General features: G+C 37.9%; 1 protein-coding gene across 7 annotated transcripts in view; it reads right to left on the bottom strand.

Annotated features, from left to right (window-relative positions):
- Positions 1 to 26,383, bottom strand: part of NBEA (neurobeachin) — an 837,833-nt gene that overhangs the window by 65,506 nt on the left and 745,944 nt on the right. For all 7 annotated transcript variants that reach the window (XM_027833036.3, XM_043531828.1, XM_043531837.1 and 4 more), the window contains one exon: positions 9,334 to 9,486. In XM_027833036.3, coding sequence (XP_027688837.2) covers positions 9,334 to 9,486 — 153 coding nt within the window. The remainder of the gene's footprint in view (positions 1 to 9,333; positions 9,487 to 26,383) is intronic.

Genomic DNA, 26,383 nt, shown 5'->3' with positions numbered 1-26,383 from the left:
CAACAGGGGATGGATCACTCGATGATTGCCTGCTCTTTCATTCCCTCTAATGCACCTGGCATTGGCCACTGTTGGAAGACAGGGTACTGGGCTAGATGGCCCACTGATCTGACCCAAAATGGCCATTCTTATATTCCCTGATGTACCAATCAAAGGAGACCCAAGCCTCCTTTTCTCTGCTCCTTTAAAGGATGCCTCCTTTAAATCTTTTACCAATTAGTTTTATCTGATAACTGTATGTGTGCCGTATGGAGTACCTGCGCTGGATATCTGCCACAAGCATAAGAAGTTGCGACATTAAAGCCTAACCACCCTTTCTTAACCTAACAGGTCCCTAAGCTGCCGTGGGTTAATATTCAGCAGGGGGACTGTTCCTGAGCTAGAGAATTGTCTTTTGTCTGTCCTAAGAAATTTTGTTCACATTTTACTGAGAAACTTTGGAAAATCATCACTTGTCTTCTCTCGCTTGCGTTCCTCAGGAAAAAGGTGGCAGCCTGCAAAATAAGAACTGAATACAAACATTCTGAACTGCTGTGCTTGTGTTTCTGTCAAACCAGTCACAGCAGCCCAACTACCACAAACCGTAGTAGCCAGATCAGCTATAGCACGGGGAAGGGGAAGAAACCGGGGCCACGCTCTCCATGACCACCCCACAGACTCAGTACATGGCCCTAACAGCCCATCTCCCCTCTGGTGCACCACGTGGGGGAGGAGCTCTCCCATCTCCTGGAGAGAGGGAAAAGGAGAGAGAGGTGGTCCCGGTTCCTGCAACCCAGCATTTCACCCCACCAGTTCAGTATTCTAAAGCAGGTCTTACTGACAATGCCAGTTTTGAAGAGATACTATTTTCATGTGGATGAATTGTTCTTTAATAACTTCTACATCATATTAAGCATAAATGAGCTTCTTTTTAACAGGATAACCACCTTCTACTGCAGCCAGCTAATGTACTTAATCCTGGAGCTCAAGTTGCAGAAGTCTGTGCTGTAGTGCAGAAAGTTCAGGGTTCAAATCAAGCTAATGATGCAAGATGGGAGAGTTGTTGTAGCTAAACAAGAGAATTTTGTTTTTACCTCTTTCATTTAAAAAAAAATCCTAGAAGCGACATAGAAAAATACATTAAACTAATGTTATTTAGGCTGCAAAGTAAAGCACCAAAAAATCAGATTGTCTATGCAACTTTAATTCTGTCTGCTTGTTTGTAGGCACTATGATAATACACTATTTTTTCCACAAGTCCCTTGCCTCACTCAGTGCAGAGGATGGATGCACAACAGGACAAAATTAAGTTTGCACAGGCATCCATAAATCTGGCATTTCATAATGCTGAGTGCTTGACTTCGAAACATAGATAACATTCTTTTAACTTTTTTTTGTGTTTAATAATATTTCAGTCACATATTTCCCTACCTCTTTTCTATTTGCTAGTTCTACATATTTACATTTTTCAAAAAGGTTGTGTTGTGTCTGTATCTGCACCTTACATATTTAATAACAAAATAATTTACACAAAAAAGTGATAATAGGCGTCTGTTTTATTCACAGTAAGCTGTGGGGCACTGAAACTAGGAGTGCTGGGGTTGCAGCAACACTCCTAGCTTGAAGTGGCTTCCATCATATACAGAGTTGACAGTTTTGTTCAATGGCTCTCAGCACCCCCACTATACAAACTGTTCCAATGCGCCTGTGATCATCTCAGGCGAATTGGCCGGGTTTGAGAAAGTAGCAGCAGTTGTTTAAAAAGGGGACAGTAAAATTATAAAAAAGAAAGGACTGGGCCAAATAAGCATATTTGACATACAGTACTATAATCTCTAATATTTTCCCCTCCCCCATCATTGTTGGACGAGTTGGGTGTGTATGTTCCAAGTTGCCCTGAGGCAGTTTATCTTGCATGGCCAAGACTTACTCAGCAGCTCATCATTCCAGAGTAAGTCTTACATCCGATGAAGTGAGTTGTAGCTCACAAAAGCTTATGCTCAAATAAATTTGTTATTCTCTACGGTGCCACAAGTCCTCCTTTTCTTACTAACACTGGCAGTTTTGATGAGGTCATATTTTCACATGTATGAGCTGTTCTTTAATAACTTCTCTATTTTATGAAGCACAAATGAGCTTCATTTTAGAGGTAGAATTTCATATCTTTTGTCTACTTTTTAAAAATTCAACAAGCATATTTATTATACTGAGTATGTGAAAAATCCCATTAAAGTGCTGTATGACTAAATGTGGTAGGAGCTTGTGAGAGTTTTGTGAGGACTTGACTCTTTCATTATTTTGAATTTGAGACTTTAGAGTTCCCAAAGGATTGTAAGTTTTCAAACAATTCCTAACACTATTGGCCTTGGATATATCTGTGTCCCTGAATTACAACACCTCATATACATTTGAATTATAGTAATATAATACTACTACTAATTAGAGACGGGCAAAACATTGATTTTTTGGTTTGGTGACCAACCTGAAAAATCAGAAACAAAAATTTGCGTTGAACCAAAATAGCAAAATTTTTAAATGAAACATTGTTAGGTGTTTTCAGAATTACCTCTCCTCCCCGTTTTTTTTTTTTTATTCAGATGAAACTATTTGCTGAATTTGACCTGAATACACAAACATTTTGATCAAACTGAAACTGGATTTTTTGGCAAATAGACTATTTTTTCCAAAAAAAATATCATTCAGCTTTACTACTACTATCTTTAAGTTAGAAAAGTGCGGGCAGTGATTAATTCCAAATACATGGCACTATCAGTGTGAAGAATTTTGAGACTTCTGTGCCCTAAGAGTCAGCCCTTACGTAAGTAGCTCATTTAGATATTTTTGTGGTAGCAGATCAATATCTGGAAGGGACAAGACAAGGCCAGATTCTGAGAATTCTGTCCAGTTTTCCTCAGTGAAGTTCCAGAGACGCTGTGTGGTGGTAACTTCAACCTGTATTCATGTATAATATAATCAAGTGGGGAAGTATTGGGTCCAGTGTTGACTGACATTAGTAATGCCCTCCTATGGGAGGGCAGGGTCTCAATTTCCCTTGAACAAGCAGACGTTAGGACCTTGCTCAACAAATGTACTATTGGCTGACAATTTCACCAGTTATTGTCCTGACTATAGTCTTCCCTTTTTGGTACAGATTATTGAAATGGCTGTGATAAAGCAACAGAGGTATTCTTTGGAAACCTCAGATATCCTTTCAACCTTTTACAATCTGGATTTGGCCTATGTTTGACTTTTTCCACTGTCAGTCTCGATGCCCTGTTTCTCTAACTCTCTTTGTACTGTATCTTTACTCACGCTATTCACTACACAGACTCTTCTTCCCTAATTTGGTCTACCAAACCCACTACCCTTTTTTCTTTTGAAAATTCACTACTTATATAACACCAACAATGTGTGTATCGGTTTCCTGGAGGATATGTGAAGTAGTATCAGGAAAATGGGGTGTGGGAATTTTTTGTGTTATCATTAATTTCCAGGAACAATTGTAACATAACACACATATTGGTGATAAAATATTTTTAAGATATGTCAGGCTTATTATTATAAAACACAATTTTCATGGGCCATTTCAGCATAATCATTCTTTTATGGCTGGCATGCCATGCATGTTTCCAGCCTGAAATACAAGTAAATACATTTTTTAAAATAAATAAATAAAATGTTCATGATTTTTGTCTAAAGGAAGCACAGCAATAATTAATAACTATTATAGATGTTTACTCTTAAATGGCAACCAGCTATTACCCAGTGTGTTCTCTGTCCATAATTCAAAAATACACAGAAATAAATATTTGAGGGAGGTGTGGAATTAGATTTGTTTGGGGCACTGCTACATATGATGGAAGCTTCATCTTCAAATGGAGACATTCTACCGCCAAGTCACATTTTTTCCTTCATATTTTGTTCTTTTTGGTAAAAAGATTTTAATTATTTTTTAAAAGGTAGTACACCCAAATGGTGCATAAATTGTGCTGATTCCTCCTAGTCAATGTTTTTAAGACCCAAACTTTTCTCTCTTCAACACAGATAAGACTCTAGGTTCAGACCCCAACCATTTCCTGTCTTGATCACTATTATAACCTCTTCTTCTCTGGCCTTAAAACATTAAACATATTGCAATTTGAAAAAGAATTGGTTGTTTAAGGAAGGTGATTGTCTAATAACGGTTGAGTAGAATTGTATTCAATGCATTTGGGATATTTTGGGGTCATCTCTTTCCACAGGAAGATGTTTCCTGAATGGGGTTCTCTATATAGTAAGGTTAATCAGGCTTCTTTTGCTATGTAAACTGTGTTTTCTCAATAATAATTGTGTACAACTGCAGCTGTCATATTTAGATTTAAATTGCTCTGAATTAAATGTGTTTATATTGTGTTAAGTAAGAATCCTGACAACCATACAAAATAATACCAAACAAAAAATTACCACCAACACATCAAAATGAAATTTTCTCATGTTGTGTTTACTCAGTGCAAAACATTGTCAACTCCTATCAATAGATGAAAAATAGGCACTCAACCACCCTATCTACCAAAACCAAGGTTTCAATTTATATATTAAATGTTTGTTAACCAGGAAATATTACCCAAGCTTCTGAGTAGTCATGAAATGATTCAAAAATGTAAATATTAGCTAAAAATTGTGTATATAAATCATTCTACAGAAAGGATGAAAATTCATCCTTAATAACAAATATAGAAGAGCAACAAAATATGAATTACAAAAACCAGAAACTGAGTGGTCTTTCTAAAAATGTCACTTATAGTAAATGCATTTTATGCAACACTATAATTTGTAATATAATACATGCATGTTCAACCATCAGAATATCATTATAATTAATGTAAATTACAGCAGATCACATCTTTTGTTTTTAAACTATGGAATGCTTATTAAAAAGGCTTTGCTTCAATGTTTCACAGTAGAGTTCTTTGCCTCAATTTAACATGCCTGACTTACTGGCTGAATATGTTCTATTTCTGGCTCTCAGAACCCCCAGAAGTCTGCTGGGATTGAGAGGCTGAGTAAGACTACAGATGCACATCTGTGGAAGTTTTTTTTTTTTTAAATGGTAGATTATGATTGATGAACACAGCATTAGGGTAATGTTATCAGGGACACTTACTGCTTCTGTCCTCTGTGACATCACTGAGGTCAGACCATAATCATGTTAGCATTGAACACAATGCTTTATTAATGTTTCATGAGTAAGTCAGTAGTAATCAGTCTAGCTATGTATGGATAAATTAAACTGGTACAACAATCCCTGATGTATAAATCGAGTGCTTTTAGAATGTACCACAACAGCGCTTAAAAGTAACCTGACAATCACTTTTCCAAGCTTTCTAATTAGACCAATTTTCACAAGTTTCATGGCATTTATTTTAATGGACAGCCATTTCCACCACAGTGCACATATTTATTAAGTATGAAAAAACCCTACAAAAACCCCTCATTTCCCAATTCTAAAAAGCCTATTAACCAATAGATTAGATGGGAGCCATCTCTCTAAGTCAAATTCTGTGCGTAATGCTGAAACTCTTGATTTGTTTATTTCTATTTATTTTAACAATCTATGAATGCATAAGCAAGATGTAAATAAGTGTTTCTATCCACATACATAGAATTATAATTTATATATGGCTATGGTGAGCAAAATGTACATGAATATCTGTCAACTAGAAAATACTGAATACCCACACTATGGTTTGTGGTATCACATACGGCTCAATCCAACATAATGGAAAGACTCCCATTGACTTCAATGGGCTCTGGATCAGGATCACAGTGTCTTGAAATAGCCTCCAGATTTCTGTGGCTTCCCTGTAAATATGTACAGTATCCATTTTGCTAAGCCTGCTGAACAAATTCCAGCTCTTGGGGCAAGCTCATCTCATTTTAGAGATATCGGTACCACTCTCATGCTATATTTTTCTTTAGATAGATTTTTGTAAGACAAGCCAAAGTTTTGGGCTAGAGATGGGCAATTTGAATAATAAATCTGCTGAACAATCCAAATACATGTAGAATCAGACATTAAAAATGGGTACGATCTATTAGGACATCTCCTTCCACTCCTCTCACAGTTCAGAAATGTTTTCTACAGTACAGTTTCTTGTATATTGTCTAATCTAGTTTTATAAATGCGAAGTGATGGGGCATTAGAAATCTATTCCATAATCTAATAGATTTCAATATCAAGTTTTTCTGATAAATCCATCTGTTTTTTTTCCCTTTCTAAGCTCAATCCTATTATTCCAAGATCCTTGGTGTTTATAACATTTTTGCAGATGTTTTCCCTGCCTTAGCTATCAGTTAGCCCACTACACACATTTAGCTTAAAAAAAACTCTCCTTATTCTCTTTAAATAGTCCCCCCCCCCTCATTTACATTATTTCTCTTTTCTGAACTTACTCTAATTTGTCAATATCCTTCTGCCTTTTAGTTGCCCAGAAATGAATGCAGTATTCCAGGTGCAGTCTCACCAGAGTCATATAAAGGGACTATCTATATGCTCTATTCCATATACAGGGCTCAAAATTGCACTTGCCATTTTTGGTGCCGAATGAAATTGCATATCAAATTTGCTGTTCATTATCACCCCCAACTCCCTTTTGGCATTACTACTTAACAGATTTTTTCTTCCTATTGAATATCTATTTATCCCTTTCAAGATGAATGTCAAATGTATTTTCTGCCCATTATCCAAACTTCTCTATCTCCCTTTTTATTCTTTTCTTACATCTCCCAATGTAGCATTATTTGTAAATTTCATTAATATGCTGTCCTGCTACTTCTGGTTTACTGAACTATATATGCTGGGGCTTGAGAAACCCCAGGCTCACTAAAGATTCTTCTCCATTAGCATTGGCAATCCAAGACTATTTTCTGCTGTACTATTGCCAAATAAGGACGAGGAAGGACTGGTGGCCTGCTATCTGAAAAACTGTATGGATTTGTGGAGGACTGGACTTAATCTTCAACAACTATTAAACCACTCACTGTGGAAGAGATGTTGGGATGAATAAAGGTCATCCAGAAAATATCTCCCATCAAGAATTGGATAAAAACAGTAGGCTGCTAAAGTCAGGGGAGATAGGTAGGTTAGGATGATATGTGAATTGAATAATTCTTGGATTTCAGAGTCTGATAAATATTCAATCAATTTAAGTCCCTAATTCAACTAATCCATAAATCCTAAAATTAGCCTATCTAGTAGTCTGAGCATACCTATGGGTATACCGAGTTCATTTTTTCCCTCTGCAAGCCTAACATTTGGATGGTGTTTCCAACTTTTAGCTCCACTCCTTTATTAAATGCATAGCACTGTAAATGGCATACATACCATACTTTAAATTCATACAAACAGCTTTATTTTCTCCAACAACCATAAATATCGTAGCACAAAACCTCTACAGACAGAACCCTTTAAGGTATTTTCCCAAAAGCAGAAACAAAATGGCAGCATAGAAATCACAGATTAGCACATCATGCATACATTCAAACTGTTTCTCATCACATATTGTCTTTGTCCCCTATTTAAAATTTTACACCTTTAAACATAAAATGAGAGACCGACTTTAGTATAAAAGAATAAAAAATATTTCTAAAATTTCATGTAGGAATTGAATTGTGTGTGTGTTTAATTATTTTCTCCAAAAGTGGTGGTTTGTTTATTTTATTTCAATAAGGAATAAAAGAAAATGGACCTGCTGCTACTCTCATTGAAGTCAATAGTAACCCTCTTATTGACTTCGGTGAGATTAACATTGGGACCCATACATTGCCATTGTCTCTGGTAACTATTAACTTTTTAAAATAATGTTAAAATAACTATGTCTGTAAAACAAAAAATTCACAGTCAGATATTTTAGAAGGAAAATACCATTTAGTGTCTCCCTAACAGTGCAAGACTGCCCTCTTTCATATGTGTCTAGTGTTTTATTATAAGATAGCGTAGGTGTTTTAATATTCAGTTATTCTTTTGAAATTTAGAGGGCTGTTTTGATGTGAATCCCAGAAGCACCGTTCCCTAAAAGATATATTTCTAGGAATTAAATTGCAGCATTGCTAATGTCAATATGCCGATGGAGTAGCATTTCTCCAAAAAGGGTGTTTTAGGCAGTGGTCTCTAAGTAGATAGATCTATACACCTCTTGGGCACACATATATTGAGGGAATCTGTAGGCACAGGTAAGTAGTGGGTATTTTGATTCAGATCCATTTCAGGAAAATAGTAATTAAGTTGTTGAGAACTGTGATATAGTGTATGAAATACCTTCCTTTTTCTAAAAATGTTAAAAATATATCTTATTATTAATTTTATCATGAACAAATATTAACATATGTAAGAAAACTTGCCAATATAGGCAGATGAAATAAATATAAATAATTTTTACTTAAGATAGATTTTAATTCTAGGAGAAAATGTGTGTCAAAGGTCAGACTATCTTTAAAAAGCTCAGTTTATTATGAACAACCTTGCAAAATATAAACAAGTTTTGATCATGTATGCAGAGAAAACACAGATCTAGGCAATGGAAAACACTACTGAATATGCTCCACTAAAATTCTATTATAATTTTATGAAAAAGCATAAATACACATATCAATACTACTAATCAAGCCACTTTGTCACCAACGTAATTTGACAGACGCCCAGAAGGTGAAATACCATGGCTGAAAACAGAGAAGAAGAAACAGTCTCCTCTTAAAACCTCTATATCTTTTCCTTTGAAAGTATATTAATTTATTATATTAATATTTATTAATATATTAATAAATACTTTATGCAAAAAAGTATACATTACAGATTAAGTGTTTCATAGTGACAATTCTGCACACTTGGTAGTAATTTGAGTTGGAAGGTTACTTTTGCAAAACCCGTTCAGAAAATATAGTACTTGGCACAGTAGCTCAGTATCCCTGCACAAACAATTAATTCCTTTTGAATGGAAACTGAACAGCGTCCAATCATGCAAGGAGCTGAATACTTCCTGCAAACTCCCTTTGTGTTTATTTGCAGCAAATGTTCAGTATTTTGCAGGACTGGGCTCTTAATTCTTCAGGATATTTTACATTGTCCAACTGAGGCCCATCAAATTGCTTTCTCCTGAGGGAGCAAATAACTGAATTTACAATTCCATTATTGGTCCTCATTGAAGAAAAATCATTGTACAATAAAGAGTCCTGTTAAATAAGAGCTGAATGGAAACTCCTCCCCCACTTTTTCTTCTTGCATTTTAACCCTAATTCTGAAGAGGTGAAAAGCCAGTGATATATTAGCTTGTTAAAACACTGAACTTGTTACTAAAGCTTAACTAAAATCCCTCTTACCATCCTGTTGATCCGGACAAAGTCTTCAGGCTTCTTTGCCCAAGGGGGAAGCTCAACATCATTTACAACAACTTCATCCTCTCTGACACCTAGATTATATCCGTTACTGTTGACAAACATCTCTGGTAGGTAGTAAAACTCTGGAATTAACTCCTGGCAGAGAGAAAGCATAGTGTGTTACCTTGCACATGTACAGAACAGCTGCATGATACTTAAAGTTTTCAGAATTTCTGTTTCTCATACAATAATCTTATAAGAAAAACAAACAATCTTTCCCGTTTGCACAAAATCATACTTGCATTATTTTTTATCTCTGTGGACAAGAGATGTTTAAGGAAGCATTTTTATAATATTTTTCTTATACTTAACTTCGAGCAGATATTTTGTTATAATATATTAAACAGTTTTTGTCTTCCTCAATCTTGTTTCAATAAACGATATGAGTTAGGAAGAGCACTACCTTCTCACCCTTTGTTAAATTAAATATGTTTAAATATCAGAGATCTTCCAACTGCTGTTTAACAAAACTATTTAAAAAAGGAAGAACCTGTGAAATCTTCATGGAAAAGAAGGTTATATTTTAATCCTAATTTTTCTTTGCTTTTTTTTCATATTATCCATTGCATTAACAGATATAACACAATTTTATGGATAAAAAGATGGCACATGATAAACAAAAACAGTTTCAGGTGAGTGGACTTTTCTGTAGTCAGCAACATTCAAATATGGAAAGGAAGCTAGCAGAATGGCAAAATGTCTTTAAAATTTAAATACATGCAACTTGAATTATGAAAGCTCAGTAAACAGGAAGCAAATCTGAGCTGGTATTAATATTTAGTAGTGCCCACTGTGAAGTTTATCACAGTTTAAAGGAAGTCCTAAGCTGAAATTCAATGATTTTGACACCATAAATATCACAATTTGTAGGTTTCTATTACTGAAGCAGCTGGTACTGAATTGCAATAATAGAAAAAGCTACAGCTTTAAACCCACCATCTTTTCTCTAATATCTAGATAGGGATTAAATTCACTAAATTACCTTATTAAAAGCATTAGGGCATTCTGTTGTGTAACATGATCAAAACTGATGACACAGCACCTGAAACCTTAATCTCTTTGTGGTCTTTTCAAAGGCTGCAGACACACAGAGCATAAAAAATCACTGCAGACACTAAAGTATCTAATTAAATCTGATCCACAACTCTACAGAGAATAGAGCAGTTAAAGCACAGAAGGCCCTTTCAAGTTTTACCATTAAAAAACAAATATATGAATATTTACATACAAATTTTAAGTATTTTTAGTGGAACAATTTATTTGGCTCTCTTATACCATTCATGCTGTATGACAAACACTATGATTCAAATTAGACTAAAAAACACAACACTAATTAATATTTAGCCAACGTAAAATAGTAATTAAATGAGACATGCCTGAACATGCATTATGCTCATTATATAGCTTGTAACTACATAAAACAATAACATTTTAAAAAAAATTTCACACAGTAAACAGTAAAACAATGTAATGTAAAAAAGATAAAAACCCTGCATATCATACTGGGTTAAACACAGACTGTTTGGCTGGGAATCCTAACTTGTTATATTATCACCTCTAGTTTGTTTACTTGAGGAGTTTTCTAAAAATTCACTCTGATATGGCTGAAAACAACCTGTCCATTCCCCTTCTGACTCTCATCCCATGAGTTCTTAGATTCTTGAAGACCCCTATTTGTCCATTCTCACAGGGACAGCACAGGGTCTGATTATCTTTCCAGAGCTCAGCAAAACTACCCCTAACTGTGGAATAATGAGTTGCTGCAAAGCAACACATGCTGTAGTGCAAATCACAGCCCTCAGAGGTCTTTCAGATGCCTGCTGGCCTAAGAGTATGCGAGTGAGCATATGTCATCTCAAAATAATTCAAATGAAATGGAATACAACAATGGAAAAACTGACTTCTAATTTACAAAATTTTCATTTAAATTTTGAACAAAATCCATGCAGTGAATATTGCTGATTTTTTGACTGGCTATAACATTTTTACACACTCGGCTGTTCTTGTAACATATAAGAAGACATGTAGTCTCTGCAGCTTCTCAGTTGTAGAGCCAGACTGTGAAACTCCTGCAGCTGATGTAACTGTACATTTTGCATTATCCAAATAAATGTCCAATCTTTTTTTGAACCCTACTAACCTCTGGCCCTCAATGATACCTTGTGGCAAAGAGTTCTACACAATTACATATTAATAAATTACCAATTTAAAATTTGATGCCATTCATACAAATTCAATGTTTCTTTGTTCGTGTAGGGTGAGAAAGGAGCATCTTATTTACCCTTTATACAATTTATTATTTTGTAGTCATTTAGCATGACCTCTCTTACTCATCTTCTCTGGAAAGTAAGCAGTCCCAGTCTTTTAATCTTTCCTCATATGGCACTCTCTCCAGGCTGCTAATCCCTTTTTGTTGCTCATCTCTGAACACCCTGTATTCCTGATAAATCCTTTTTTGAAACAAGGTGAGCAGACTGATCATAGTATTTCAGGTGAGGGAATAATATCCATTTATGTAAAAACAGTATGATATTTCCAGAATTATTTTCATTCCTATTCATTATTAATCTTAACATTTTGTTTGCTTTCTTGACCACTACCTTGTGGCATCCCACTCTTAACTTTCTGCCATTTTGAAAACTGACCATTTATTCCTACTCATGTTTTTTTTACCTCTTCGTCAGTTTCTAATTAGGACAATATTTTACCTCTCACCATATGACTATTTAGTTTCCTTCAAAGCATCTTCTGAGGAATCTTATCAAAGGCTCTTTGAAAGGCCAAATGAATGCAAGCTGGTTTTCCTTTGCTATTTTGTTGACATGGTTATAGAATTCTAGTAGATTAGAGAGGTAAGATTTTCCTTTACAGATGTATTGCTGGTTTGTCCTTATGTTATGTTCATTTATGCGTTTTATAATTCCATTTTTAAATGGTAAAAAGAGAAGGAGTACTTGTGGCACCTTAGAGACTAACCAATTTATTTGAGCATAAGCTTTCGTGAGCTATAGCTCACTTCATGGTTAGTCTCTAAGGTGCCACAAGTACTCCTTTTCTTTTTGAGAATACAGACTAACACGGCTGTTACTCTGAAACCTGTCATTTTTAAATTTTCCTGATAGAGAAGTCTGGTCTGTAATTCCCAAAGTCACCCCTAACATCTTTTTTAAAAACAGATGCAACATTTGTTACACTTCAGTCCAGTTCTTTGTTATTTGGATACTAGAAATAGTCTAAAAAGTCTTCTATCCTTTGTGATAAGTACTTTCTATATTGTCTACCATGCAGCTAAAGATAAATCCTAGCTAAATTTATCAAATGCTTCATCCCAAATGTCTAAATAGTTTTCATCTCTGGATGCTGGTAAATTTGTAAGGAGAGAACAACTTGGAACTCAGAGAAACTTCTGAATTTTTATTTCAGGCCCAATCATATGTTCCTCTTTAATACAATGTTCTTCAGTGTTATATTGTACACATTCAGCTTGAACTTTTAATTGTCATACTTGGTCAAAAGCTTTTAACTGTCCTTCCCCATTTGAGGTTATAATTCTGCTTATAATTCTCAATAATTGTTGAGGACTAAATAGAAACTCCATTTGGAGTTTGTCAAGATTAAATAAGATCATGGCCAGAAAGCAAAATCAAGTATACCATTCAATTAAGATAAGCACATCACCCTGAAGGACATGCCGTAATCTGCTAGGTTGGAGATCAGGAGAGGAGTAACTAAACCCAAGTCTTGCATGTGGTAGTACAGATACTATCTACTTGAGCTGTCCAGTGTCAGACCAGGATATACGCTTTTAGTTTATAGCATGTGGATATTGGAAGCAGATTATTTCCAAGATGTGCATATCAAACTTTACAATCACATAGTTTAGACCGATTGAGCCCTGTTACATTTTGTCAAATATATATCACCCAGAAAGAAACTAAATACGAGCATCTTCATTGACTTCAAAGGGCTTTAGATGGAACTCTAAAACCTTAGCTAAACCAACAGTATCTCCTGCTTCTCATTCATTTGTATGGATTCTGTAATTTTCCATAAAATAATGGACTGCTACAAACCCCCAATTTCTGTCCAGTAGAAAGGGAGCACTGGTGAAGAAGTTCATGTTTAAAGCATCTTGGAATACTAGTCAAAAGCATCTGGCAGTTCAGCAATGGTGTATCTACCGGAAGTTGGCACGCACGGCTCTAGATACCCTAGGACGTATTGTCTGTTGATGCTTTCTATAAACAGATTGCTTCAATCCAAGCTATGAAGTTTCTCACTGTTCGAAGTGGCCATGGTTTAAGAAGTTGATCTTTTCAGAAAAGCGACCAATATAGGGTAAAAATGCTGATGAGAGCAAATCTAAAAGTATTTTCTTCCTAAACCACAGCAACTTCAAACAGGATGAAATGGCAAACATGATATACCAGGGGTGGCCAACCTGAGCCTGAGAAGGAGCCAGAATTTAACAATGAACATTGCCAAAGAGCCACAGTAATATGTCAACAACCCCCACATTCGCTATCCCCCTCCAGCCCACAGTGCCTCCTGCCCACCGGCAGCCCCGCCAATCAGCGCCTCCCCCTCCCTTCCCATACCTCCCGCCTGCCCCAATCAGCTGTTTTGCAGTATGTAGGAGGCTCTGGTGGGGAGGTGGGAGGACCAAGGGCATGGTATGCTCGGGGGAAGGGTGGTGGGAGTGGTGGCAGGACCTGGGGCAGAGCAGGGGGTTGAGCAGTGAGCACCCCACAGCACACTGGAAGTTAGCATCTGTAGCTCTAGCCTCGGAGTCAGCGCCTATGCAAGGAGCCGCATATTAATCTCTGAAGAGCTGCATGCGGACCCGGAGCCAAAGGCTGGCCACCCCTGTGATATACTGTAACAGAAAAAGCTTCCCTAAGACCTATACCAGCTTGTAAGTATCAAATGGGGCAATGGGGGGAAAACATTCACAAATCATAAATATTAAATAAAAACCGACTTCTTAAAAGTATCTATATACCTACGTATTTTCTTTACAAATATGTTCTTTATTGTATTTTGTTCAACTGAAGTATACTTTTGCATAGACTAACATATGCAGGATAGTTACTGGCTTCTTGACTATTGCCAAAATGTAAAAGCGTCCAAACAATTTATTTCAGATGGCACAATCTGTCATGTATTATTACTTCTTACCAAAATAAATATCTAGCGTTCAAAGAGTTAATAAAACTAGGGATTCTACTGATCTAAATCCATTTGAGATAATTTCTATCTAGTACGCCTTTACATCTCAGAAACTGGTAACCTCCTCTGCTCCTCTTTCATTCACACATCTAATAAGACAGGTTAGTTTTCCATCACTTAATAGCCAGCTACCTTTCAAGCAGCTCTAGTACCTTAGATTTTCTCAAATGAAGAATGATGCAGTAAAGCTATGAAGGAGTGTAAAAATGGTCAAATGAATTTTATAACAGACATTTCGTGTCTGTAAATGTGATCTCTAGTTTATTTTAATAGCTATACTAAAACCCCAAGGTATATTTAATAGTATTATATGCCTTGTGTCTTTGTATGAGAAAGCATCTCCAAACACATTTTCTAATTTACTAGCGTGTGACAAATCCGAGGTGCTTAGGAATTAAACTTTAAAAGTACATCTTGGGGTGATAGAAGACCACTATTAACACTACCATAATTGTATACCACTTGCATCAAATCTGACATTTCATTTTAATATGTTTTGCTAAGAGTATACCATTTTATGGCCTACTAGTAAAATCAAATCCAACACAGACATTTTCACTTTTCTAATATAATTCACTTCAAGATTTTAAGCTGCTATTTCTTTCTTTCTTCCTTTCTTTCTTTTCCTAAATGGTTGATCCCCTGGCATCCATTAATTCCACAACCACCTCGTATTGGGTCAATGAGTCAGTCATGAGTATCTCCATTAACTGTATTAATTTACACTATGTCACCTTAATGACATTTTGTCATAGCTACCTTTTCTGACACCTACATACTCTATTCAAAAAGTAATATGACAAGTTTGAGAGGCAATAGGAAACATTACTGTTTGAACAGTAAGTTCTTTGGATGTCAGTGTTACCAAAAACTCGAGGAGAGGAGGGAAGGGGAAAAAAAAAGATGTGAAAGCTGACTGACCAACTTATGGTCATTTCCGGGTGACTTGTTTCCTGAAAGGTCATTCTACTAACATTCATTCTTCTTCCAGCTTGCACTGATTACCATAGGAGAAGGTCGACATTAATAAATAGAGACACAATAAAATAAACTATTTTATCCAGGTTCTCCCTTGTGTATTACCATGCTAATATAGCACATGCTGTATTAATTCTGTTCTATTCAAGTCAGGTGAATGGGTTTCTTTGAAAATGAACCCAAACAGTTCAAATACACTGAGCAAAAAATGTATAAATAAAACTTTAATCATGCATTTCACATAATTCTATAATATGTTAGATTTTTCAAAGGTATTGCACCTAATCCAAGGGATAGCATTAAGTGCAAATTAGGGTTTGCTTTTTACAGACTGATCAGACTACCACAGCCTTATTTTCATTATCTCAATGTGAAACAATTTAGCTATTGAAGAAACTGCAAGAAAGAAAGTGTGTCATAACAGCAGTTTTTCAAATAAATACACATTGACAGGTAAATGTCAGATGGTTATTTGGTGTGATTTAAGCACTATATTTTTAAAAAGAGATTAAAATATATTTAAAAGTATTAAGATTGCAGCTGGAAAAGTAGAGCAGGCTAATGTTGTGGGTTTTCTTTGTTTGTTCAGCTTTAGAATTTCAATTTACAAAACTACATTGTCAATTAAAAATTACCTGATTCATCCTCTCTCTCAAAATAAATCTCAATATCCTATCAACATATTCATAATATAAACTGTTAAGACTTTTTATCAGACAGTGTGATAAAGAATTTTTAAAAGTATGAATTTTCCTGAATGTACGTACATTACATGAAAGCCAAAGCTATGGTAACATTCCAGCACATAATACTACTAATTTTAAAGAATATATGCGCATATATGTGTTATTTTTGAAGGAATTTGTAATCTCTGCCATTTTAAATTGCTCAGACCAATAGGTTTTCAGCTCAGATTCATTTAAAAAAATGAAACTGGTGCATTTACTGTTTACATTACATTTAATGTTACTACCAATTTTCGAAGATTTTACTGGTTTGAGTGGTATTTTATATCTAATACACATAATGGTGAATATCAGTAGAATTAGTAAAACTTTTATAGTGAACACCTTGTATGGTAAATGGGATTACATTAACAAGTAATCTCCTCCAAAGAGCCACATGTGGAACTACAGGAATCATAGGTGGGGCTAGAATGAAGTTTTAGAGAAATTTGTTGCAAACTCTGATATAGTACACACATTAAGCATCATATTTATTGTATATGCAGATGCATTCACAAAGAATTTTTGCCTCTGTACACGATATTTATTTTCTTCCCACCTTAGTCCAATGACTTTCAGACCTACTGTGTAAAGAGTAGAAATTATGAAGCAAGAGAATGTGGATGTTTAGATATTTCAAATTGAGAGAGCTCCAATTACTTTTAATTAACCTAGTTTACTTCTACTAGAAATTTTCAGTCTCCATCTCCCACCTGCCCCACAATATATGAAGACTAAAAATCAGCATCTTAAGAATGTGACAGTAAGACTAACAATCTAAATTAAAGAATAAAAATTCTGCAAGAGTACTTGACAACATGGGTCAAAAGTATGCAAAGAGATCCAAGCAGCAACAAACAGATCTCAAGAAATGGGATATTTCTATAATTAATAACAGTTCAACTTCCTTTCTTTTCGTAGAATACACTCTGAGTCGTCAGGAGAAATTCATCCTGATGTCATGGCATTGAGAAATGCACCTCATGAAGATCTTAAGCCATAAGCAACAGCAACAATTAGCTGCTACATTCACTCTTGATTTATCACTAAGAAACAGACTTTAGAGATGGAAAGGTCCTAGAGGATCCATCCTCTTGCCAAGTCATGATTGCTCTAGAATATATTTCCTAGTGCTTTGCCCAGTCTCTTAAGAAATAGGGCTTTGTACTACTTCCATTGAGAGGCTGTGGCACAATCAAATAAATTTCACTGTCAGCAAGTTCTCATATTATGTGGCCAAATACTCCTTTTATAAATTTCATCCCATTACTCTTACTTATATCTCTTTGTCCATGAGAAATTCCTCTTCTTCTCTGAAGTTTTCACTCTTCATCTGAAATATTTGTATACTTGTTCTGTCCTTTAGAATCATTCAGCCAAACCATATACATTTCTTTTAATTTTTCTCTGTAAATCAATTTGTCCAGCTCCTTAATCATTTTGCTGCTCGTCTTAGTACTCCCTGCAGTTTGTCTACATAATTAAAGTAATGAGTTGTCCAGCAATGAAAGCATAACAGTTGCTTTATTTGGCATCTATAAAAAGCAATTTTCTCTAGAAATATAAGATCTGTGTAACAGAACTGAAAGAAAACCAGACCACTTAAGGTTAAATTTTGATAGAGTGACATGTTAGCTATTATAATGCTAGTCTTATAACTTGTCTTCATTAAAAGTCCTCCTATTGAACTGGACAAAGTCTTCGGACCAGGAAGCTCAATATCATATAAGAAGGAGTTTATACACTACAAAAAGAAGGATTCTGCGTGGACTCCTCCTGAAGGTCGAAACAACAGACTGGACTTCTACACAGAGTGCTTTTGTCGATGTGCACGAGCTGAAATAGTGGAAAAACAGCATCACTTGCCCCATGACCTCAGCGATGCAGAACACAATGCTATACACAGCCTCAGAAACAACTCTGACATCATAATCAAAAAGGCTGACAAAGGAGGTGCTGTAGTCATCATGAACAGGTCGGAATATGAACAAGAGGCTGCTAGACAACTCTCTGACACCACGTTCTACAGGCCATTACCCTCTGACCCCACTGAGGAGTACCAAAAGAAACTACATCATCTGCTCAAGAAACTCCCTAAAGAAGCACAGGAACAAATCCACACTGACACACCCCTAGAGCCCTGACCAGGGGTATTCTACCTGCTACCCAAAATCCATAAACCTGGGAATCCTGGATGCCCCATCATCTCAGGCATTGGCACCCTGACAGCAGGATTATCTGGCTATGTAGACTCTCTCCTCAGGCTCTACGCTACCAGCATTCCCAGCTATCTTCGAGACACCACTAACTTCCTGAGGAAATTACAATCCTTTGGTGATCTTCCTGAAAACACCATCCTAGCCACTGTAGATGTACAAGCCCTCTACACCAACATTCCACACAAAGATGGACTACAAGCTGTCAGGAATAGCATCCCCGATACCATCACGGCAAACCTGGTGGCTGAACTTTGTCTTCATCCACAACTATTTCAGATTTGGGGACAATTTATACCTTCAAGTCAACAGGACTGCTATGGGTACCCACATGGCCCCACAGTATGCCAACATTTTTATGGCTGACTTAGAACAATGCTTCCTCAGCTCTTGTCCCCTTAGACCCTTACTCTACTTACGCTACACTGATGACATCTTCATCATCTGGACCCATGGGAAGGAGGCCTTGAGGAATTCCACCAAGATTTCAACGATTTCCACCCTACCATCAACCTCAGCCTGGATCAGTCCACACAAGAGGTCCACTTCCTAGATACTACAGTGCTAATAAGCGATGGGCACATAAACACCCCCCTATACCGGAAATCTACTGACCACTATACTTACCTACATGCCTCCAGCTTTCATCCAGACCACATCACACGATCCATTGTCTACAGCCAAGCTCTAAGATACAACCGCATTTGCTCCAATCCCTCAGACAGAGACAAATACCTACACGATCTTTATCAAAGCATTCTTAAAACTGCAATACCCACCTGGTGAAGTGAAGAAACAGACTGACAGAGCCAGAAGGGTACCCAGAAGTCACCTACTACAAAACAGGCCCAACAAAAAAAGTAACAGAACGCCACTAGCTGTCACCTACAGCCCCCAACTAAAACCTCTCCAGCGCATCATCAAGGATACAACCTATCCTGAAGGATGATCCCTCACTCTCACAGACCTTGGGAGACAGGCCAGTCCTTGCTTACAGACAGCCCCCCAACCTGAAGCAAATACTTACCGGCAACTACACGACACACAACAAAAACACCAACCCAGGAACCAAACCCTGCTACAAACCCTGGTGCCAAGTCTGTCCACATATCTATTCAAGGGACACCATCATAGGACCTAAACCACATCAGCCACACCATCAAGGGCTCGTTCACCTGCACATCTAACAATGTGATATCTGCCATCATGTGCCAGCAATGCCCCTCTGCCATGTACATTGGCCAAACCGGACAGTCTCTATGCAAAAGAATAAATGGACACAAATCTGACATCAGGAATCATAACATTCAAAAACCAGTAGGGGAACACTTCAGTCTCTCTGGTAACTCAACAACAGACCTAAAAGTGGCAATTCTTCAACAAAAAAACTTCAAAAACAGACTCCAACGTGACGCTGCAGAACTGGAATTAATATGCAAACTGGATACCATCAGATTAGGCCTGAATAGAGACTGGGAGTGGTTGGGCCATCACAAAACATAAATTTAATTTCCCCAATACTAATTTCTCCCTACTACTCACACCTTCTTGTCAACCGTCTGTAATGGGCCACTCTCTTACCACTTCAAACGTTATTTTTCCTCCCTTGGTATCCTGCTGTTAATTGATTTATCTAGTTAGACTGACCTCACACTTGGTAAAGCAACCCCCATCCTTTCATGTATTTATAGCTGCTCCTGTATTTTCACTCCATGCATCTGCTGAAGTGGGTTCTAACCCACGAAAGCTTATGCCCAAATAAATTTGTTAGATTCTAAAGTGCCATAAGGACTCCTCGTTATTTTTGCTGATACAGACTAACACAGCTACCACTCTGAAACCTTTATACACACTGTTTACTCTAAGGAAATGATTTGTACTGTAGCACAGGTATTGGGCTTTGTGTAAGTCAGGGGTCTCAAAGTCCCGGCCCGGGGCGTGGGCCATCTATGGCCCAAGAACCTCCCCACTGCAGCCTGCAGAGGAGAGACCCATGCAGCCATGTTGCCACCTCTGTCTCCTGCAGGCACCGCCCCCTCCCCCCCCCCCACAGCTCCTATTGGCTGGGGGAGAGGGACAGAGATACCATCACTAGTCGCTGGGCACAGTCAGCCATGGAGGCAGCATCATTAGTCGCCGGGCAGAGTTAGCCATGGAGGCAGTGTCACTTTTTTCCACAATGAATATAAACAAGTCAAAGTACCGCACACAACTATCTGATGCACACCTTGCTGCAATCCTGAAGGTTTCAACTGCTCAGTCACTGAGGCCAAACATCAACAAACTGATAGAACTGAAGTGTTGCCCAGTGTCTGGCAAACACTAAAAACTCTCTGGCAGGTGAAGAATTGTATAAAGTTGTACGACAGTTTTATTATTTCTAAGAAATTCGAAATAAAACATACAAAATAAATGTTTTCTTTTCTGAACACCATCTTCAGTGACATTATTGGCCCACTGGGAGAATTTGAGGACTGGCTCTGGGCCTAAGGTAAATTGAGTTTGAGACCCCTGGCGTAAGAATTCTGTAAATACATTAGGTAAAGCAGTATACTGAATAGTGGTACCAAATATGCCAGCAAGTTTGGCCCAAAGTATGTCTAATCTAACTGTAAAAGCCTTTTATCACTACACTATCAAACTAGTGTATTTTCATTTACTAAATATGCTCCTCTTAAAGTATCATCATATTCACGAACTATGTGAAAAACACCCCATGTCAATATGTACTTTTAATATAATTTGAATACTTACCGGGCAATTCTACTTAAACTAAAGATGGAAAAAAGCAGAACTCCAGATCTGAAAACCTTGAATTTTGAGCAAGTTTTGGTCTTCCCTTCACAGAATTGGCTATCATCTCTGTAATGGGTGGAGGAAAATCCCCGGGTCCAACTCCCCTCCCCCTTCCCAGATTCTTGGGGAAATTTTATTTTGAGTCCAAATTCAACCTTTGCCACTCACTGGACCATCTCTTCTTTAAAGTACATAAATAGGATTCCCAAAATGTAGTGACAGTGTGTAAGCAATATTTGGCACAAGCATTAATAATACATTCTCATAAGGGCATGCTAGCAGTAATAGTTTAACCATAAATTTACCAGAAACTAAAGAGGATTTAATAGTAAAAGAAAAAACTGAATGTTAAACATTAAATTTTCAAAGCACCTTTATGGGATTTTAGCCACAATTTCCATTTGCCTTTAATTTGGGAATTGTATAGCTAAACCTCTGTGCAACTCTATGACATTTTAGGTGTTAATCCCTAATTTGAAACTGCATTATGTTTTCTATAAATTATAAGAAAAGGTTACTCACCCTGTGCAGTAACTGTGGTTCTCTGAAACTTGTAACTTTGTGGGAACTCGACTTCAGGTGCAGATGCGTCTCTCAAGCCCTTGATTATAGATCTTTTATTGAGCGTGTATTGGGCCTGAACTTGTATCCTATACATCCTCATACTGTGCACCGACACGATACATGGTTGCACAGGTGAATCACCCTCAGTTTCTTCTCTATCCAAATCTCCCACAGAGAACAGTCCAAAGCAGAGGGAAAGGAGGGCAGGTAGTGGAGCACCCACACAGACACACATATTGAAGAAAAACAGTTATTGCACAGGGGGAGGAATTTGTCTTCTTTGAGTAGTGGCCCTATGGCTGCTCCACTTCAGGTGACTCCCAAACAGTATCCCCACAGGAAGGAGGGAGCTTCGGAATTGAGTCCAGAATGGATGATAGAACCAGAATTCCCAGTGCCACCTCAGATCTAGCAGCACGGATCAAGGCACATTGCTTAGAAAATGTATTTATTGAAGTCCATGAAGTGGCCTTACATATCTCAGATACTGGAATATTTTTGAGTAATGCCATGGATGTTGCTTGTGACCTGGTAGAGTGCACTATCACCCTGTGGGAGCATTGAGCACTGGCTTCATCATAACAAGCAACAACAGACCCAGAGTTCAACATAGACAGTCTCTGGGTGGAGATTGTGAACCCTTTGGATCTGTCTGCGATGGAAACAAACAGTCTAGATGACTTCTGAAATTGCTTGGCTCTATCTGGATAGGAGGCCAAGGAGTGTCTGAAATCTAAGGTATGAAAAGAGGTCTCCTGTTGAGACTTATGTCATTTGGGGAAAAACATCAGTAGATGAATGGTTTGGTTAAGATGAAAGTCCAATAATACCTTAGGTAAAAATTCAAGATGTGATCATAAAGAAACCTGGTCTTTGAAGAACACCATAAAGGGGGATCTGCCATTAAGGCCTCAATTTCTCTGACTCTATGGGCCAACATTTAGCCACTATAAAAGCTGTCTACATCGATAAGTGAAGCAAAGAATACATTGCCATCAGTTTGAATGGAGGTCTCGTGAGGCATCTAAGTACAAATTTGAGATTCCATGTCAGGTGGTAGGGGTCTTTGACCTGGGGGTAGAGGTTCGCCAAATCTTGAAGACACAGGGTAAGCAAATACAGAAAACCCTTTTTATCTGGAACATGAAAAGCTAATATTGAGATCATATGAACCTTGATCAAGCTAACTGATAATGCTGATTTCTTTAGGTCCAACAAGTTAACCCATGCTGAGAGAGAAGAGAATCTGGATACAAGCTGTTGTCATTGACACCAGTGGCTGCATCTCTTCCACTTCTACAGGTAAATGACCTGGGTTGACTCCTTTCTATTGAGCAGTAACACTTGTACTTCCATAGAACAAATAGATTCTAACTCCACACACCATCAAGGAACCATGCTCTGAGGTGGAGGAGCCCCTAAGTTGGGGTGACGTAACTGACTTGTGTTTTGGGAGAGGAGATGGGAAATGATCAGAAGTTTGGTGGATGGATAGGTGAAGCAGATAAGCATATCAAGCTTGTCTTGGCCAAGTTGGAACTATAAGGATAACCCTGGCCTTATCTTGTTCATCACTCTCAGTATTAGCAGTGTTGGAACAAGTGCATAGATTAGGTCTACAAGACAGTAGAAAGGCATCTCCCAGAGAGTAATGGCCTAGACTTCCTTTTGAACAGAACAGATGATACTTCTCGTTCCTGGAGATGGTGGAGAGATCCACCTCTGGTAGTCCCTAAGTTTGGAATATGGAGAATTTGAGAGTCCAATTACCACTCATAGTTCTGGGAGAAACATCTGATGAGTGTATCAGCTGTGGTATTCTGAGCTTCATGGAGATAGACAACCGAAATATGGATCTGATGGGTTATATACCAGTTCCATAGCTTTATTGCTTTGATGGACAAGGAGGTGGATCCTGCTCTCTGTGCTTGTTAATATAGAACATGCAGGCTACATTGTCCATCATGATTCTGATTGATTTGCCCCGATGAGGGGTAGGAAATGAAGGCAGGCATTCCTGACTGCCCAGAGTTCTAACAAGTTGATGTGGAGACTGGTTTTCTGAGGTCACCATCTGCTCTGAGCTGTGAGTACTGAGGTGAGATCCCCATTTCAACAGTCATGCATCCACTGTCATGGTGATTGTCAGAGTTAGACGAAGGAAAGGAATGCCTGCACCAACACTGAATTGATCTTTCCACCACTCTAGGGAGTTCTTTACATGACTGGGAACCGAGACTTGTTTGTCTAAGCTGTTGCTGATCAGTGAACAGACCTTTTTGACAGTTCCTTACTGAGGTACAAGTTTTAACTAGTTTCAGCCAGTTCCTGATTGGCTTCAGGTGTCCCAATCAACCTAGCGTTCTCCCTGCCTTCTGGAAAGTTCTTAATTGGCCCCAGGTGTCTTAATTGAACTGGAGCAGCTGCCATTTAACTTATCCTGGTACCAGGGATACAAGGGTTCCCTTAAATGGTCCTGACCAGATTTAATAATGTTATGAATCTGTCCCTGGGGAGGTAGGCTCTGGCTGTCAATGAATCATAGGATGTCCCTATAAACTGTATTTTCTATACAGGGTTTAACATGGATTTTCTTACATTGAGCAGAAGACCCAATTTCAGGAAAAGAGAAAGGGCTATCTGAATGGTTGACAGTACTGCTTCATATGATCGGCCCTTGATCAGCCAATCATCAAATTATGGGAAAACTAAAATTGCCTCCTGATAAAGGTAAGCAGCTACTACCGCTAAGACCTTTGAGAACACCCATGGAGCTGAGGAGAGGCCAAAGGGAAGTACTCGGTATTGAAAATGATCTTAGCCTATCGCAAAGTGTAGTTATTTTCTGTGAGATGTGTGTATCACTATATGGAAATGGGCATCTTGTAGGTTGAGGGCCAAAACCCAATCTCCTGCCTCTCATGAAGGGATGATAGCTGTCAACATCACCATCCTGAAGTTTTGAGACTTTATAAATTCGTTTAGTAGTCTTACATCCAAAATTGGTCTCCACTGTATCTCTTTCTTTGGCAAAAGGAAATACCTTGAATAGAACTCCTTTCCCTTGTGAAGAGCTTGGACCAACTAATGGTCCTAACTGAAGCAGGGAGTCTATTTCTTGTCTCAGTGAAAGCTCGTGAGAAAGGTCCCTGAAGGGGGATGGAATGGAGAGAGGGACATAAAGTGGATGGTGTACCCTAATGTTATGACCTCTATGTCTCTGGTGATCCACTTCCATGCCTGATGGAAATGGGAAAGTCAGTCTCTATACTGGGGGAGGTAGGCAAAAAGGTGCAGCTGTTGAACTAGAGATGTGGGAGGATTTGAACCCTTGGCTGATGAATCAAAACTTTTTGATGATAACTGGGTATTTGAAGGAGGATGGGCAGCTCTCTTCCTCTGGAACTTGTGTCTCTTGCAGGGGGATTCGGTGGGTCTGTGAAACCCAGAGAATTAAACCAAGCAAGATATCTGGGCAGTTTGTGACCTGCTAAATCTTCTTTTATTCTTAGGTGTGTAGAAAACCAGAGATAGTACATTTTAATGTGTGAAAAAATTAATTCATGGTCTCTGAAAATAGCTTCAGACCATTGAAGGGGAGGTCTTCTACAGTGTTCTGAACTTCTCTCAAGAACTCTGGGAGTTGGAGCCATGATATCCTGCACATAACTACCACATAGAAATGAATCAGGCTGCAGTGCCTGCAGCATGTAAGGATGCTTGAAACAACGATCTGGCTAGTAACTGATCCTCAGTGATGATGGCCTAAAATTGTTCCCTTTGCTCCTGTGGAAGATGATCAATAAAAGCTAAAAATTTACTGTAATTTGTGAAATTGTGTTTAGCCAAGATCACTTGATAGTTTGTGATCTAGCATAGCGAGGTCATGGACTTTTGTTCAAAGAGGTACAAGCACTTTTGGTCATAGTCATATGGGATAGACTTGCTTACCTTATTCGTTAATTGCATCCATCGCTATAGAATTAGGTGGAGGTGGGAGAATAAGAATTTGGAGTTCTTGGATGGGACAAAATATTTTTATCCACCTGTTCTCAAGTAGGCAGAACCATAACAGGTGTTTGACGAACAGTCTTTGCGAGGTCCAGGACAGCCTCGTTAATAGGTAATGCAGCTCCAGATGGTGCTTCTCATTGTAAAATGTCAAGCAACTTGTATTGCGAATTCTTGATTCTTGCTATTCAAAGACTGTCTGCAACCCATTTAATGAGGTCCTGAAATTGCTGGAAATCACTGGCCATAACTGGTGGTGGAGGCATGACCACCTCAAATTGTGATGATGATGATCAGACAGGAATCTGAGGGGTGGCCTCTTTATCTGCCCTAGCCTCTTGCTCCTCAAATGTCTCCTTGTGCTGCGGTCTCTATTGAGGAGAAGAGGATTGAATGTCACTGTTGGAGCTGGTGGTCTGGCAAATTGTCTGCACGTATCTCAGGGACACCTATATGGCCATGCAGGGGCCCATA

The sequence above is a fragment of the Chelonia mydas genome, chromosome 1 (assembly GCF_015237465.2).
Source record: "Chelonia mydas isolate rCheMyd1 chromosome 1, rCheMyd1.pri.v2, whole genome shotgun sequence".
In the NCBI taxonomy this organism is placed as follows: Eukaryota; Metazoa; Chordata; order Testudines; family Cheloniidae; genus Chelonia; species Chelonia mydas.
This window is presented reverse-complemented; position numbering and strand designations above follow the sequence as displayed.